The sequence below is a fragment of the Grampus griseus genome (assembly GCF_964374135.1).
Source record: "Grampus griseus genome assembly, chromosome: 14".
Lineage (NCBI taxonomy): Eukaryota > Metazoa > Chordata > Mammalia > Artiodactyla > Delphinidae > Grampus > Grampus griseus.
The window spans coordinates 28,229,306-28,241,787 of NC_139008.1; the positions used below are offsets into that span (position 1 = coordinate 28,229,306).

The 12,482-nt window shown below is 44.8% G+C and overlaps 1 protein-coding gene across 2 annotated transcripts in view; it reads right to left on the bottom strand.

Moving 5' to 3' along the window:
• Positions 1-3,961: 3,961 nt before the first annotated feature.
• Positions 3,962-12,482, bottom strand: part of SHISA9 (shisa family member 9) — a gene marked incomplete at both ends in the record, with an annotated part of 289,625 nt that continues 281,104 nt past the window's right edge. For both annotated transcript variants that reach the window (XM_082671188.1, XM_082671187.1), the window contains one exon: positions 3,962-4,344. In XM_082671188.1, the coding sequence (XP_082527314.1) occupies positions 3,962-4,344 (383 nt within the window). The remainder of the gene's footprint in view (positions 4,345-12,482) is intronic.

Genomic DNA, 12,482 nt, shown 5'->3' on the forward strand with positions numbered 1-12,482 from the left:
AAATTTAATAAACAGTGGAAGAATCCAATCTCCCATACTTCCCATATTTGTGTCTTTTACAAACCTGGTCACTGGTAAAAACAGAAGTGCAAATCTCAGCAAGAATCTTGACCATTAAGGTTAGATTTAGTTATGACCAGGGAGACCGAGCCATGGTATATATTTTAAGGCAGGAGATGAATTAACAGACATGACACAAGACTCTTACCAAGAACCTTTCAAACAAAAATGTCTCCTGGAAAATTTGTTGCTATTAACTAAAATTTTCCTTTACCTGTAATGATTTCTCGTACCCTCAGAATATTAAGGATTTAGCTCCCTATGCTAACACTGGTGCTCCCTGGTGAAAACTCAGATTAGGATGATACATGGTAACCCTAGAAAGATACATGGTAACCCCAACAGCATCACATATAATCAGTTTTATTGCCAGGTAAGAAATTCATATTAATATAGTGAATACATATGTTTACAAATAAACATTCTTAGAAAACAAACAAATGTGTTTTTTTCTTCATTGTAGGAAGTATTATTGGTATCATAAACTCTGCAGTTGTTGACAAGTATTAACACAGGTTTACTTGCAGAACATATGGTTACTAAAATATTCGCACATAAAATATGCTCCATTTACACACAAAAAAACTGGGGGGAGTTAGATGGAAATGCCAGGCGGAGCCCAAGGCCGACGGAGGCTGAGACGCTCTGGGAGGGCAAAGGGAAGTCAGACTCTGGCCCTGTTGGGTTGGAAGTTGAGGGGTAGCTAAAGGTAAGAAGAGGCTACTGCCAGGGCAGGAGATGGCGAGGGGATAGTCTCCCTGCTTTGTTCTGGTTTCTCGCTTCTAAGTCTCCCCACTCTAGCTAGAGGATCCTTGTTGATACATGGCAGTCACAGTTCTACAGGTCATGATAACCTTTCAGTATCATGAGGTCTGTCCACACCTCCCTAGAAGAAGCCAGAGAATAAACTTCCCTGTCCAAACTCCCTCCCTTCCCCCGCTTCAGTTCAGCTCCCAAAGCCAACTGGAAGGTAACGAGGCTAAGTACTGCTCTTCTTGGGCTCTCACCACTGTTACTTCTTATGGACCAAGCTGCAACTTCACTGCCGAAATTATAGCTGCAGACCTCCAAGTTACAAAATTCACTGGGTGCGGTTTACTCAGAAGAGAAGGAACAAGACGAATAAATCCTGTAGATTCAGAGACCGAGAAAGGTCCTTCATCAGGGCTGGGATAAGGGGGTTGAGGGAAAGGAGCAGAAAGGAGCTAAAAGGGAGACTAGAATGATAGAACTTTGGAGCTGGAGGGAACCTCACCAAACAAGCCAATCCACTATTTCCTGAAGTATGCGCTGTGCACCACTAGTGAACGCAAGATGATTTTTAGTAGTACATGGATGGAGCACTAACTACCACTGAGTCACATAGGAAACGATTCCCTTTTCACTTGTGTCAGCCCATTTGAGTACTTCAAGGAGAAAGTCTCCAATGGGTGCCGGTATATCTTCAACAACTCTTGAATGTCTGCTAATCTGTTTTTAATCAAGAAAAGGGGAGAGGGAGAGAGAAAAGAAGGAAGGGAAGAGAAAGAAGGGGAGCAAACGCCAGGCTCCAGGTTCAAACCCTTCTGCGGGTAATAGCCTGTAGCTAGAACATAACAATCGCTGCGCTGTTGCCTTTGTCCTTATTTTACGCTTATTTTCTATTCAGGGTGACTGATATTGGTTTTCTGTTTGTGATACTGACAGATAGTTTTCCTTTCAAAAGTTAAATGTATTAAAAATGTATCAATTTAGGTACAAATATTGTGATAGGGATACACAAAGATGCCAAAAGTGTGCGGCAGGTACACAGATAACTAACATCAAGGAAACACTGACCAAGCCCACTAGTCGTTACTCCACAGTGGGTAGCACTGGGGTTTCAGCCAAGAGGCTGAGAAAGCAGGCACTAAACCTCCCAGCTCTGCCTCACCCAGCACAGAGCCTCACATTCGCCAGGATCTGACAGAGGGTCTCCTGGGCACGATTTCTTTTCTTTTTTTTAATGGGCAGAGGTTTTGCTATTTCAAAAAGCTTGAAAAGCTTGATCTCGCCCCAATTCCCCATGTTTCAAGTGGAAGACTAAAGCCCAGAGAGATAAAATGCACTGTCAATGTCCCCACATCAGCTGGGAGTAAAGAAGAGAATAAACAGCTGGTTTCCCCGATCCCATGATGTCAGAGAGATGGGGAAGCAGAACGCTGATGTCCAGCATTCCAGGAAGGGTCTTGTTCAGACCACGTTCAGTTTCTGACATCAGAAGAGCTGGGGGTCTCTCCAAGGTTCCTGTTAATTAGCTAAGCCATTCAAGGGACTGCTTGAAAACTTCTCACCTTAAATGAAAATCTCTTCTCCGTCAACCTCTCTCTTTGGGCTTCCACTAAACAAATCAGACTATTAGGAAAACTGTCTTTATTGGGACACCCATTAGCTATGAGAATCCATCTGAACAACAACCCCGGGGTATCGTGGATGGGAAATGAACGCATTGCAGTATCTGGGGAAGTGGTTTGGAGGGATCGTTTGTCTATCTACCTATCCTGGAAATGATGGGACCAGGAATGCTTGGGTTCCACGCTAGGTTTGGGGAGCTTGGGGTGGGACTCGGGGAGTTTTGACAGTGTGCGGGGGAGGGAGGTCTTGGTCTTTGCAAGTTGCAGCATTCCCCCTCAGAGTGTGGGATCGGGTGGGCTCACCAACAAACAGGACGGAAACACCTTCTACTACTGCAGAAAGACAGGAGGCAGGAAGGCTAAAAGAACACAGGTTGCACTTGGGAAACAAGACTGTCATTCAACAGTGACACATTGAAGGCACCACCCACGCTTATGACATTTTCAGTCCAAAGCAGTTGAAACTCGGCAGCGGTGGCAGCAACAGGCTGAAGGGGAAGGGAGTCGGGGATAGACAGTTAATAGAGGACTGGTTTCTGTCTCTGTTTCTTGTCTCGGAGGCGGGGGGACAACGCCAGAAATCGGAGGCTCTGGGTCCCCTTCTCACCTCGTCGACATTTCAACTGTGAATTTTGTTTGTTTGTTCTTGACGACGTTGTTGAATTCCTAAGTCTTGAAGACGCTGGACAAAAGTTACTTTGCTGTTCTTGTCTGTTTTGTAGTGGGATTCTATTTTATTTTCCTTTTTTTAAAAAATAGTTATTTAAGACGCTCTGGACCCTCTCCCTGCCATAAAAGCCTACCCCTCCCATTTCCACAGTCTTTATGGGAGTTGTTTAAAAAAGTTCTTTCTTTCCCATCACTGTCAGTGGGTTCAGGGTCTATTTATTTTTTGTGAGTTTGCGTGTGTGTTGTTTTTGCTTCCAACCTTGATGATATAAGAAGTATATAAATAGCATGGTGGGGGGGGGGGGTCCAGTTACTGTCTCACGCTCATCACAATTTTATGTCCACATCACTACTTCCTGGGATTAGAAAATGCTTATCAAGTGCACCAGCGACCCCTCTTTTCTACCCCACCTTCCATCCTTTCTGGCTCTTTCACCCAGAAACAGACAATGCATGGTCAATGGTATATGTGCTCAAATGGACAATTTCTCTAAATTGTGCTACTTTTTTTTTTCATCATGGATTTGTTTCAAGTCAGGAGGAAAAGAAAAATCAGCCCCACGGTTTAGGCATGTGAGTTGGCCACCTCGACCCTGAAGTCGAAAGCGGGTGCCTCAGTTTCCCCTTGGCTGTATTGCTGACCGTCCACGTTCCGGTCTTGCTCAGCTGCCCGCCGACACGTGTTAGGCATGACACAGGAAAAGCGTGATTCCATGTCACCAGTAGGTTTGTCGTCGGTCGGTGTGGAGGGTGAACGTGTGGGTGGGTGTGCGGGCGAGGGACAGGGAGGGTGTGTGTTGGGGTATTTTTTGCCTCTCTCAGTTGAGTGTGGTCTCCAGGATATCCCCTGTAGCGACAGCTCAGACAGTCACTTCCGTTTTGCTGTTGGTGATGAAGTATGGCTGCGGGGGTGGGTAGTGCTGGGTGCGAGTTCCCAAGGGGTCGCTGGAGCTGGACTCAGCCGTGCCCAGCTTGCCCTTGTTCCCATAAGCTTGCTGCCGCCGAAGAGACTGATCCTTGGGGTCCCAGCTCTTAAAGTTGGCAGTGGAATTGTAGGCCAGGGGGTGGGAGGGCGTCTTGTTGGTGCGGGACTTCTGTCCGTTCTGCTTGGCGGGGCCATGCTCAGGACTGAAGGCCCGCGGCTCATCCTCCACTCTTACGGGATGCAGAGGCAAGTTCCCCTTGGCGGCCAGCTCGGCCAGGTGCCGTCGCTTGGAGTAGAAGTCATCATTTACCTTGTCGGCTGTACGATGGGACAGGTAGGTGGACGAAGGGGAGAGGAGAGAGCATAGAGAGGGAGAGAGAGGAGAGAGAGAAAGACAGTTAGGGATTAGCAGGTCAACCCAAGAACAGCATCTCAGTGGGCCAACAGTCCAAACGAGACACACACTAGAAACTCCACCCGGAGCAGACAGAAGGAAGGAAGACAGGGTCATGTGTTTTCCACCAACAAGAGGAGGACCAAGAAGGCGAGGGCATCCACAAGGGAATCTCTAGTTCCCCCCAAATCCTTCTTCCCTCACAATCACACCTAGCACTCCGCCACCCTTGCCTTTCTTATAAAATGCAAGTGTTGTTCTTTCTTCATTATGAAAATGATGCTTCTCATTAGAGAAAATATCGAACACATTGAGAAATATTCGTATCTATCAGCTACCGCCCAACACAGTCGATATCAATACTTGGGTGTATTTTCTCCTGGTTTTCTCAATAAAGAGTCTCATTTGGAATTTGTGTTAGTGCTTTTGTTTTTGCTTTTAGCAGTTAAGCAGACCTGTGTTCAAATCCCACTTCTGCCACCTACTAGCAGTGTAACTTTGGTAAATAACTTTTATTACCAACAGCTTCTGCATCAGGAAAGTGGTTACAATAAAAAAGGATATTTCATAGGGTTGTTTAGAGGGTTAAGTGATGCCATACGTAATGTGCTTAGATATTAGCCACCACCATTATCATCATCATTATAAATAACTGTAATTTCTCATGCAACTTCTAGCAAGCACTTCTAGCAAGCACTTCTTCATGTTGTTCTAGCAAGCACTTCTTCATGTTGTTATTCCAGCAAGCACTTCTAGCAAGCACTTCTTCATGTTGTTATAAATCACTAGCAAACAGCATTCTAATACCTACATAGTATTTCAGTGAGCAAAACTGTGAAAATTAATCATTCATCCTACGGATGAGCATTCAAGCTGTGCCAGTATCTTGCTCATATAAATCAATCTGAAATGAGAATTTTCTAGACTAAAGCTCTCTTAGTATTTAGAATTTTGAATGTAAAATAATTCTTAAAATATTCTTTAATCTATATCAGAGGGTGGAAAACTATAGCCCATGGATCAAGCTAGCTGCCACCCATTTTCATAAATAAAGTTTTACCGGAATGCTGCCATGCCCATTCCTTCACCTGTCTGCAGTGCAACAGCAGATCTGAGTGCTTGTGACAGAGACTGCATGGCCCACATAGCCTGAAATATTTACTATCCAGCCCTGAAATAAATTATCTGAAGTGGAATTACTTGGCCAAAGGCTGTAAACATTATTAAGGCCCTTTATACATATTGCCAACTATGCTACAAAAGAATTATACCAATTTCTGCTTCATTCACCACACTCTAAAGCACTGAATGATTCCTTTCGTTCTTTCTCTCTTTTTTGTTTTCTTTTCTCTCTCTCTCTCTCTTCCTCCCTCCCTCCCTTCCTTTCTTTCTTTCCTGCCTTCTTTCTCAATTTATTTGATAACTTTCTGAGACTTTATTTTATTTTCTCTCACAATTCTTTTATTAGAAGATCCTCTATACTTTTTAAATTAATGTCTTAGCAATAAACTCTTGAACATATATCTCTCAGGAGTCCAGAAATATGTGCTGCTCTTTAATCCACACTTCCAGCATCCCATACTGTTACATGTGTGAGATTATGTAAATTCATGGAGATCATTGCCCTTCCACGTTTCTTTTCTCATTCGATCCTTTCAACCACAAGAGGTGGGAAAGACAGGGATTATGACCTCTGCTTGACAGATGCGGAAACTGTCAAGCTAAGGAACATGAAATCATTTAATTGAGGTTACCCGCAGCTAGCGGCCGAGCCAAGGTAGAACCTAACTCCATTAGACATTATTTGATGCTTTTGAAAGGCCGTAGAGGGAAAGCTCTGTTTTCAGGAATGAGTGAGCACATATGCCCCCGCCTGCCCCTTCTGCATCTGTGGCAGACATCACTCATTGATCACAGAGCTCTTTCCTAGCTAGCATGGCCTTTGCTTAGATTCCTCAACACAGCACCCCCGGAAGCCACATGTTAACCTTCCAGGCTTAATACAGTTTAAGTTGGGTTTCTGTCCATGTTTAATGTAAACAACCCTGAGTAATGCAATCTTTCAAGAGAATGTCCCCCCTTCCTTGAATTCTAGAGCTGTCTGAAGATACAGAGTATCAATGCCAAAAGGAACTAGGGAATAGCTACCGACATGGGAAGAGCACACATTCCCCAAATACCATGCACTCCTTAAGGTGGTATGAGTTACATTCAAGTTGGCATTAGAATCGCGTCTTCCAGAGGAAAGTTCTAGGTTTCCAATGCCATGATGTTTCAGCAGAAGGATGCTCTGACATCCCTCCTTGGACTTCAAAATTCATGTATCCAGTTACCTCCAGGACAGAGTCACTGGCATCTCCCACTCGAGGTGGCCAAGACTGAACCCATCAACATCATTCACATCTGTTCTCCAGGCTCTTCCTTCTCTCACGAGTGGGAACACCAACTCTCTAGTTACTCAAGCCAGAAACACAGGAGCAGGTGCTGATGTCACCCTCCTCTTCTCCTCAGCACAACTGCTAACCCACAGGTCCTTCCCATCGTACCTACCAAATGCTTCTCTAACCTCTGCTATGCCTCCTCCTTGCTTTAAATGCTGCTCTACTTCTGCCACCGAACTGGCTCCCCTGCCTTGAGTCTCACCTCCCCCAGGCCACTGTCCACACTACAGCCAAAAGCATATTTCCTCTTTTGTTTTGTTACGTTTTGTTTGGCCGCACTGTTCAGCTTGTGGGATCTTAGTTCCCCAAACAAGGATGAAACCCGTGCCCCTTGCAGTGGAAGCTCAGAGTCTTAACCACTGGACTGCCACGGAAGTCTCCCAAAGGCATATTTCTAAAACTGACCATGTTACCATTTACCAAAACCTCTCCCAGCAATTTTTCTCAGTCATTTAGTCATACATCAAATAGCCACGGTCCAGGTGGTAGACATGGTAAATATAAGGACATTGGGAGAATCAGAAACAGACAAGGTCCCTGTCCACGTGGGGTGGACATTCTATGAGGGAAGGACAGAATGTGACCAAAGAATCCCACCAATTACATAAAAGTAGAAATATAGTAAGTGCTATAAAGAACTATCCAGTCTTACGAGTATTAATAATGAGGTCTCTGAGCTGGTCGGAGAACCAGAGGAGGGAGCTGACGTGTCTCACCCCTTCATTTACATCAGATGCTCTGTTATTCATCTTTCAAGGTTAAGCTAAGGTGATGCTTTCTGATTCCCTGGCTCCCTCAGCAACCTCTGTGCTATCATAGTCCTGACTGCTCTTTTCTAGTTTTCCATTTTCACATCTATTTGCTCTCACTAAACTGCTTTCAGTGTCTTACTGAAAGTCTCACCCACCCTCATTATGTCCCCGGGCACGATCCAGAACCATTTATTCCCAAATTCCTCTTTCCAGACAATGGACGAGTCTAAGGGAAGCTCAGAGCAAGGGATGCACTGGAAGGTTCCCGTTTCTGACAAACTGAGGAAATTGATTATGAAACAGGTGCCCCGACAGATGGGACAGGTGATGTCCTCTCAAAAAGTTCTAAAGAAAAATAGTCCCAGGGGCATTCAATTCTTGCCCTATCAGTGCAGGTATGGGAAGCAGCTCCCATTAGGAGGAATCACAGAGTCGCTCGTGGAGAACCTACAATACATCCTTCTCCACACCCAACCCTGAATTTGTCTCTTGGTGAACCTGTCATTGGGAAACCCCTGAACATAGAGAGTGTTTGGTATATGGGGCAAGGGTGGGACAGAAAAATCTGTAGGCTTTGGAATCAGACAGACCTGAGTCTATGAGACCTTGGGAATGTCAAACTCCTTTATCTCTATTTCTTTTGCTGTAAAATGAGGATAATATAACTACTCTGAGGTTTATTGTTAAGAATAAATTATATGAGACATATAAGCTATATAACACAATTCTGAAAGAGAGTAACTAGTCACTACATATATTTTGTCTGTCTTCTGGCTTATGAAAGAGGCACTGGATTAAATCCAACAGACATTTACTGAGCGCTCTGTGCCAGATATCCAGCCAAGCACAAAGGAAGCACTCATCCAAACTAACCACCCTTCCCTCCTTTCTTCCTTCCCTCTTTGCTTCCCTCCAGCTGCCATGTGTATCGAGTGCCTAGCTGTCCCTATGAGACGACACAAGAAGGGGCCTTGATACGTTTGGGATGAGGGGCCGGTTAGGGAAGGCATCCTTGAGGATGCTCTCTTAGTTGGAATCTGAAAAGTGAAGAGTAACAGAAACAGCATCCAGGTGAGCGCACATGGGGTGTATTGCAAAAATAGCTGTAATACTTTGCAGTTCCTTCCATCGAGAGGTGGAGTCTATTTCCCTACCCTATGAATATGGCCTGACCTTGTGACTGGCTTTAACCAGTAGACTGTAGCAGAAATTATGTCACGCACATCCCAAGCCTAGGCTTTTAGAAGTTCTGCAGCTTCTGTTATCAGATCTTGGAACCCTGCCTCCATATGAAAAAGGAAGCCCAGGTTAGCCCCCTGAAGGATGAGAAACATGCAGTCCAGGTGCCCATGTTCACCACAGCCAACAGCAGCCTGCTACCTGCCAGATACCCAGTGAGGCCATCCTAGACTGTGCAGCCATTAGCCCACCTGCCAGCTCATCACAGACACTAAGTAAGCCTGGCCAAGAGTAGCCAAGCCAGCCCAAACCAGAAGAACTTCCCAGCTGATCCAGAACCACAAGCCCAATAAACAGTTGCTATGTTAAGCCACTAAGTTTTGGGGTAATTTGTCATGCAGCAGTAGATAACTGATACAGAACAACATTTGCAAAAGGCCTGAGGTGGGAAGTAGCATGGTAGCTTCAAAAACTGAAAGGATATGTATGTAATAAAGTGAAGAAAACAAGGGTTCATCAGATCATCTAATGTCCTGTATGCAGGATTATATCGTTCACATCTATTTGTTTGTCTGTCCCCCCTCCACATGACTCAGAGGTGTTTTTGACAAGTGCAGAGCAGGTACAGACTTGCTGCATGGGGCATAAAACCATCCTTCAAAGAGTTATTTTCAAGATCATTTCAACAAGGATGTGGTTGGTGGTTGGGTGAACTGTTCCCATAACCAGGAAATGCAATTTTTGTGAAATCCTCTTTTTCATCCCCTCTGATTTAGATACCGAGGATGGGAAAGAAATACTTACCTGGCCACTCTCGGTGTTGTGCATCGTGGTCCCTGTCTTACTATATTAAAAAGCGGCTTGTGGAGGAAATCACAGATTCATTGAGCAGCCTTGTAAGCCCCATTAATAAATGCATTAACCTAATCAACCGAGGTACCTCGTGGGCAGGTGGTTAACAAGCCGACCAGGTAACAGATGTGCGAGGCTTCCAACAACACTGGTCCTCTCCGTTTTGATTTTTCTTCATTTAAAAAGAGAAAGAAAGAATGAAAAAGGTGCTTTCCTTCCAATCAGCCTAATTGCCTTGAAGGAACCAAGGCTTCAAAATTAAACTAAACCTTCCTCCATCTGTCTCTCTCTTAATTAGCAGCAGACACTTGTACAGGTGCCAGGTGGGATGGAGCTTCGCCTCTATGGAAATGGAGAGTCAAGGTAATAACCAGTTTTCAAAACAAGCTACACATCTGAGGGTCTTGGCAGGTGGCCTCCCACCTACCTTCTTTCCTTGGGCCAAGGATATCTTAAGGAGGGGTTCCTACCACTCCTTCTCCCTTGGTGATCATCTTGGGTCTCAGGTGATGGATTTCACCTGGTGAGCAAGGTCCCACCCTAAGCTTTCAACAATTCCCAATTTGTCCCTACCTTTGGTCCGAGAATATATTGAAATAGAGCGATTAATCTTCCCATCACACTTAAGAATCAAATCCAAATGATTTGCTGTGACCCCGAAGGTCAGCATGGCCTGGCCTCTGGCTGTTGCTTGCCCACCCTCATCTCTCCCTCGCTTATTATGACCCATCACATAGTGTACTAGTTCCCTAGGGCTGCCATAGCAAATTACCACAAACTGGGCAACTTAAAACAACAGAAATTTATTCTTTCCCAGTTCTGGAGGCCAGAAGTCTGAAATCAAGGTGTCGGTAGGTCTGTGCTCCTTCTGCAGGCTCTAGTGAAGTATGCTTCTTTGCCTCTTCCTCTTTGCTTCTGGTGGTTGCAGTAATCCTGGCATTCCTTGCCTGTAGCTGCATCTCCAATCTCTGCCTCTGAATTCACATGACCCTCCTCTCTGTGTGTGTCTATGTGTCCAAACTTCCCTCTTCTTATACGGACACCAGCCACTGGATTAGGACCCACATTAATCCAGGATGACCTCATTTTAACTTAGTTACATCTGCAAAGACCCTATGTCCAAGTGTGAGCACATTCTGAGGTTCTGAGTAGATTTGGGTCAGGATCGGGGGAGGATGCTATTCAATCCAGCATACACACACAGGATTCCTTTCTGTCCCAGAACACGCCAAGCTTTTCACCATCTCAGAGCCACTGGACCTTGTCCCTGTTGTTCTCACTGCCAAACACCCTTCTTTTTGGATTCTTCTTGTCATTTGGTTCTCTGATCAAAGGTCACTCAGAAAATTCCTCCTGATGACCCAGTGAAAACACCCCCGTTGCTCTCATCACCTTTCCCTATTTTAATATGTTCTTAGCCTGCATATATGAAATTATTTTTATTAGTTATTTGTGTATTGTCTATCTCCTTTGACTAGAATATAAGCTCCAATTAGGTTAGACATCATATCTGCTCTGCTCATCACTGTATCTCCAACATCTTAGCCCAGTACCTGGCACATAGTAGGATACAATAATAAACATTTGATAAGGGAAGAAAAGCACCAGAGACAGTTTGATTCCAATGACATTCTCTCAGATATTAGAAATGGGCAGGATGCTTCATCTTCTGATCTCTGATGGCTGATTTTATATGCCAACTTGACTGGACCGTAGGGTGTCCAGATTAAACATTATTTCTGGGTCTGGGTGAGATTAGCATTTGAATCAGTGGACTCAGTAAAGCACACGATCCTCTCCAATGTAGAGGGGCACCAACCTAATTTGTTAAGGGACTGAATACCACAAAAAGCAGAGGAAGAGAGGATCCATGCCCTTCCTGCCTGGCCTGCTTGAGCTGGGACATGAGTCTCCTCCTGCCTGGACCTGGGATTTACAACACTGGCTCCTTTGGTTCTCAGGCCTTCAGACTGGAACTGGAAATATACCACCAGCCTCCTGGGTTTCTAGCTTGCAGACAATGGATTATGGGACTTCTCAGCCTCCATAATTGTGTGATTCAATTGCTTGCAATAATTCTCCATATATACATATATTCCATATATACATATTTGTATGTATATATCCTATATAATATATCCTACATATATAATATGCATATATATATAATATATACATTAAATATATCCTACGTACCTATCACACAGATGTAATCAAGGTAAAATGAGGTCATACTGGATTAATGTGGATCCTAATCCAATGACTGGTGTCCTTATAAGAATAAAGAAATTTGGACACATAGACACACACAGAGGAAGGCCATGTGAAATCAGAGGCAGAGACTAGAGTGATACAGCTACATAAGGCAAAGTATGCCGAGGACTGCCACACCCCCACACGAATATCCTGCTGGTTCTGTTTCTCTAATACATCGTCCACACTGTAGAAGGCTACGTGACCTGTGCTTTACAGGGATAGAAGGACTGGAGCTTCTGGGGCAGGAGAACTAGGCTGCTGCCCAGCTCCAAACCCCTGGCTGAAAACTTGCAGAGGCATGGATGTTCTCTCGCAGCCATAGCTCAGGGGAGGTAGAATGGAGTCAGGCGCAGGGCGCGGGGATTGGTTAAAGAGACCGCTTGGATCCAGCAGCAGGCTGTGCTGACACGCCCCCTTCCCAGCTCACCCAGTGTAACCTGAGTAAGAGCTCACCCTTATTAAGTGCGTGCTCTGCTCCAGGCACCCGGCTAAGGAATGGACATTTGCTACCCCCTTTAATCCTCTCAATATCCTAATGAGGTAGGTGCTATTATTGGTCTCATTTTATAAATGGGGAAACTG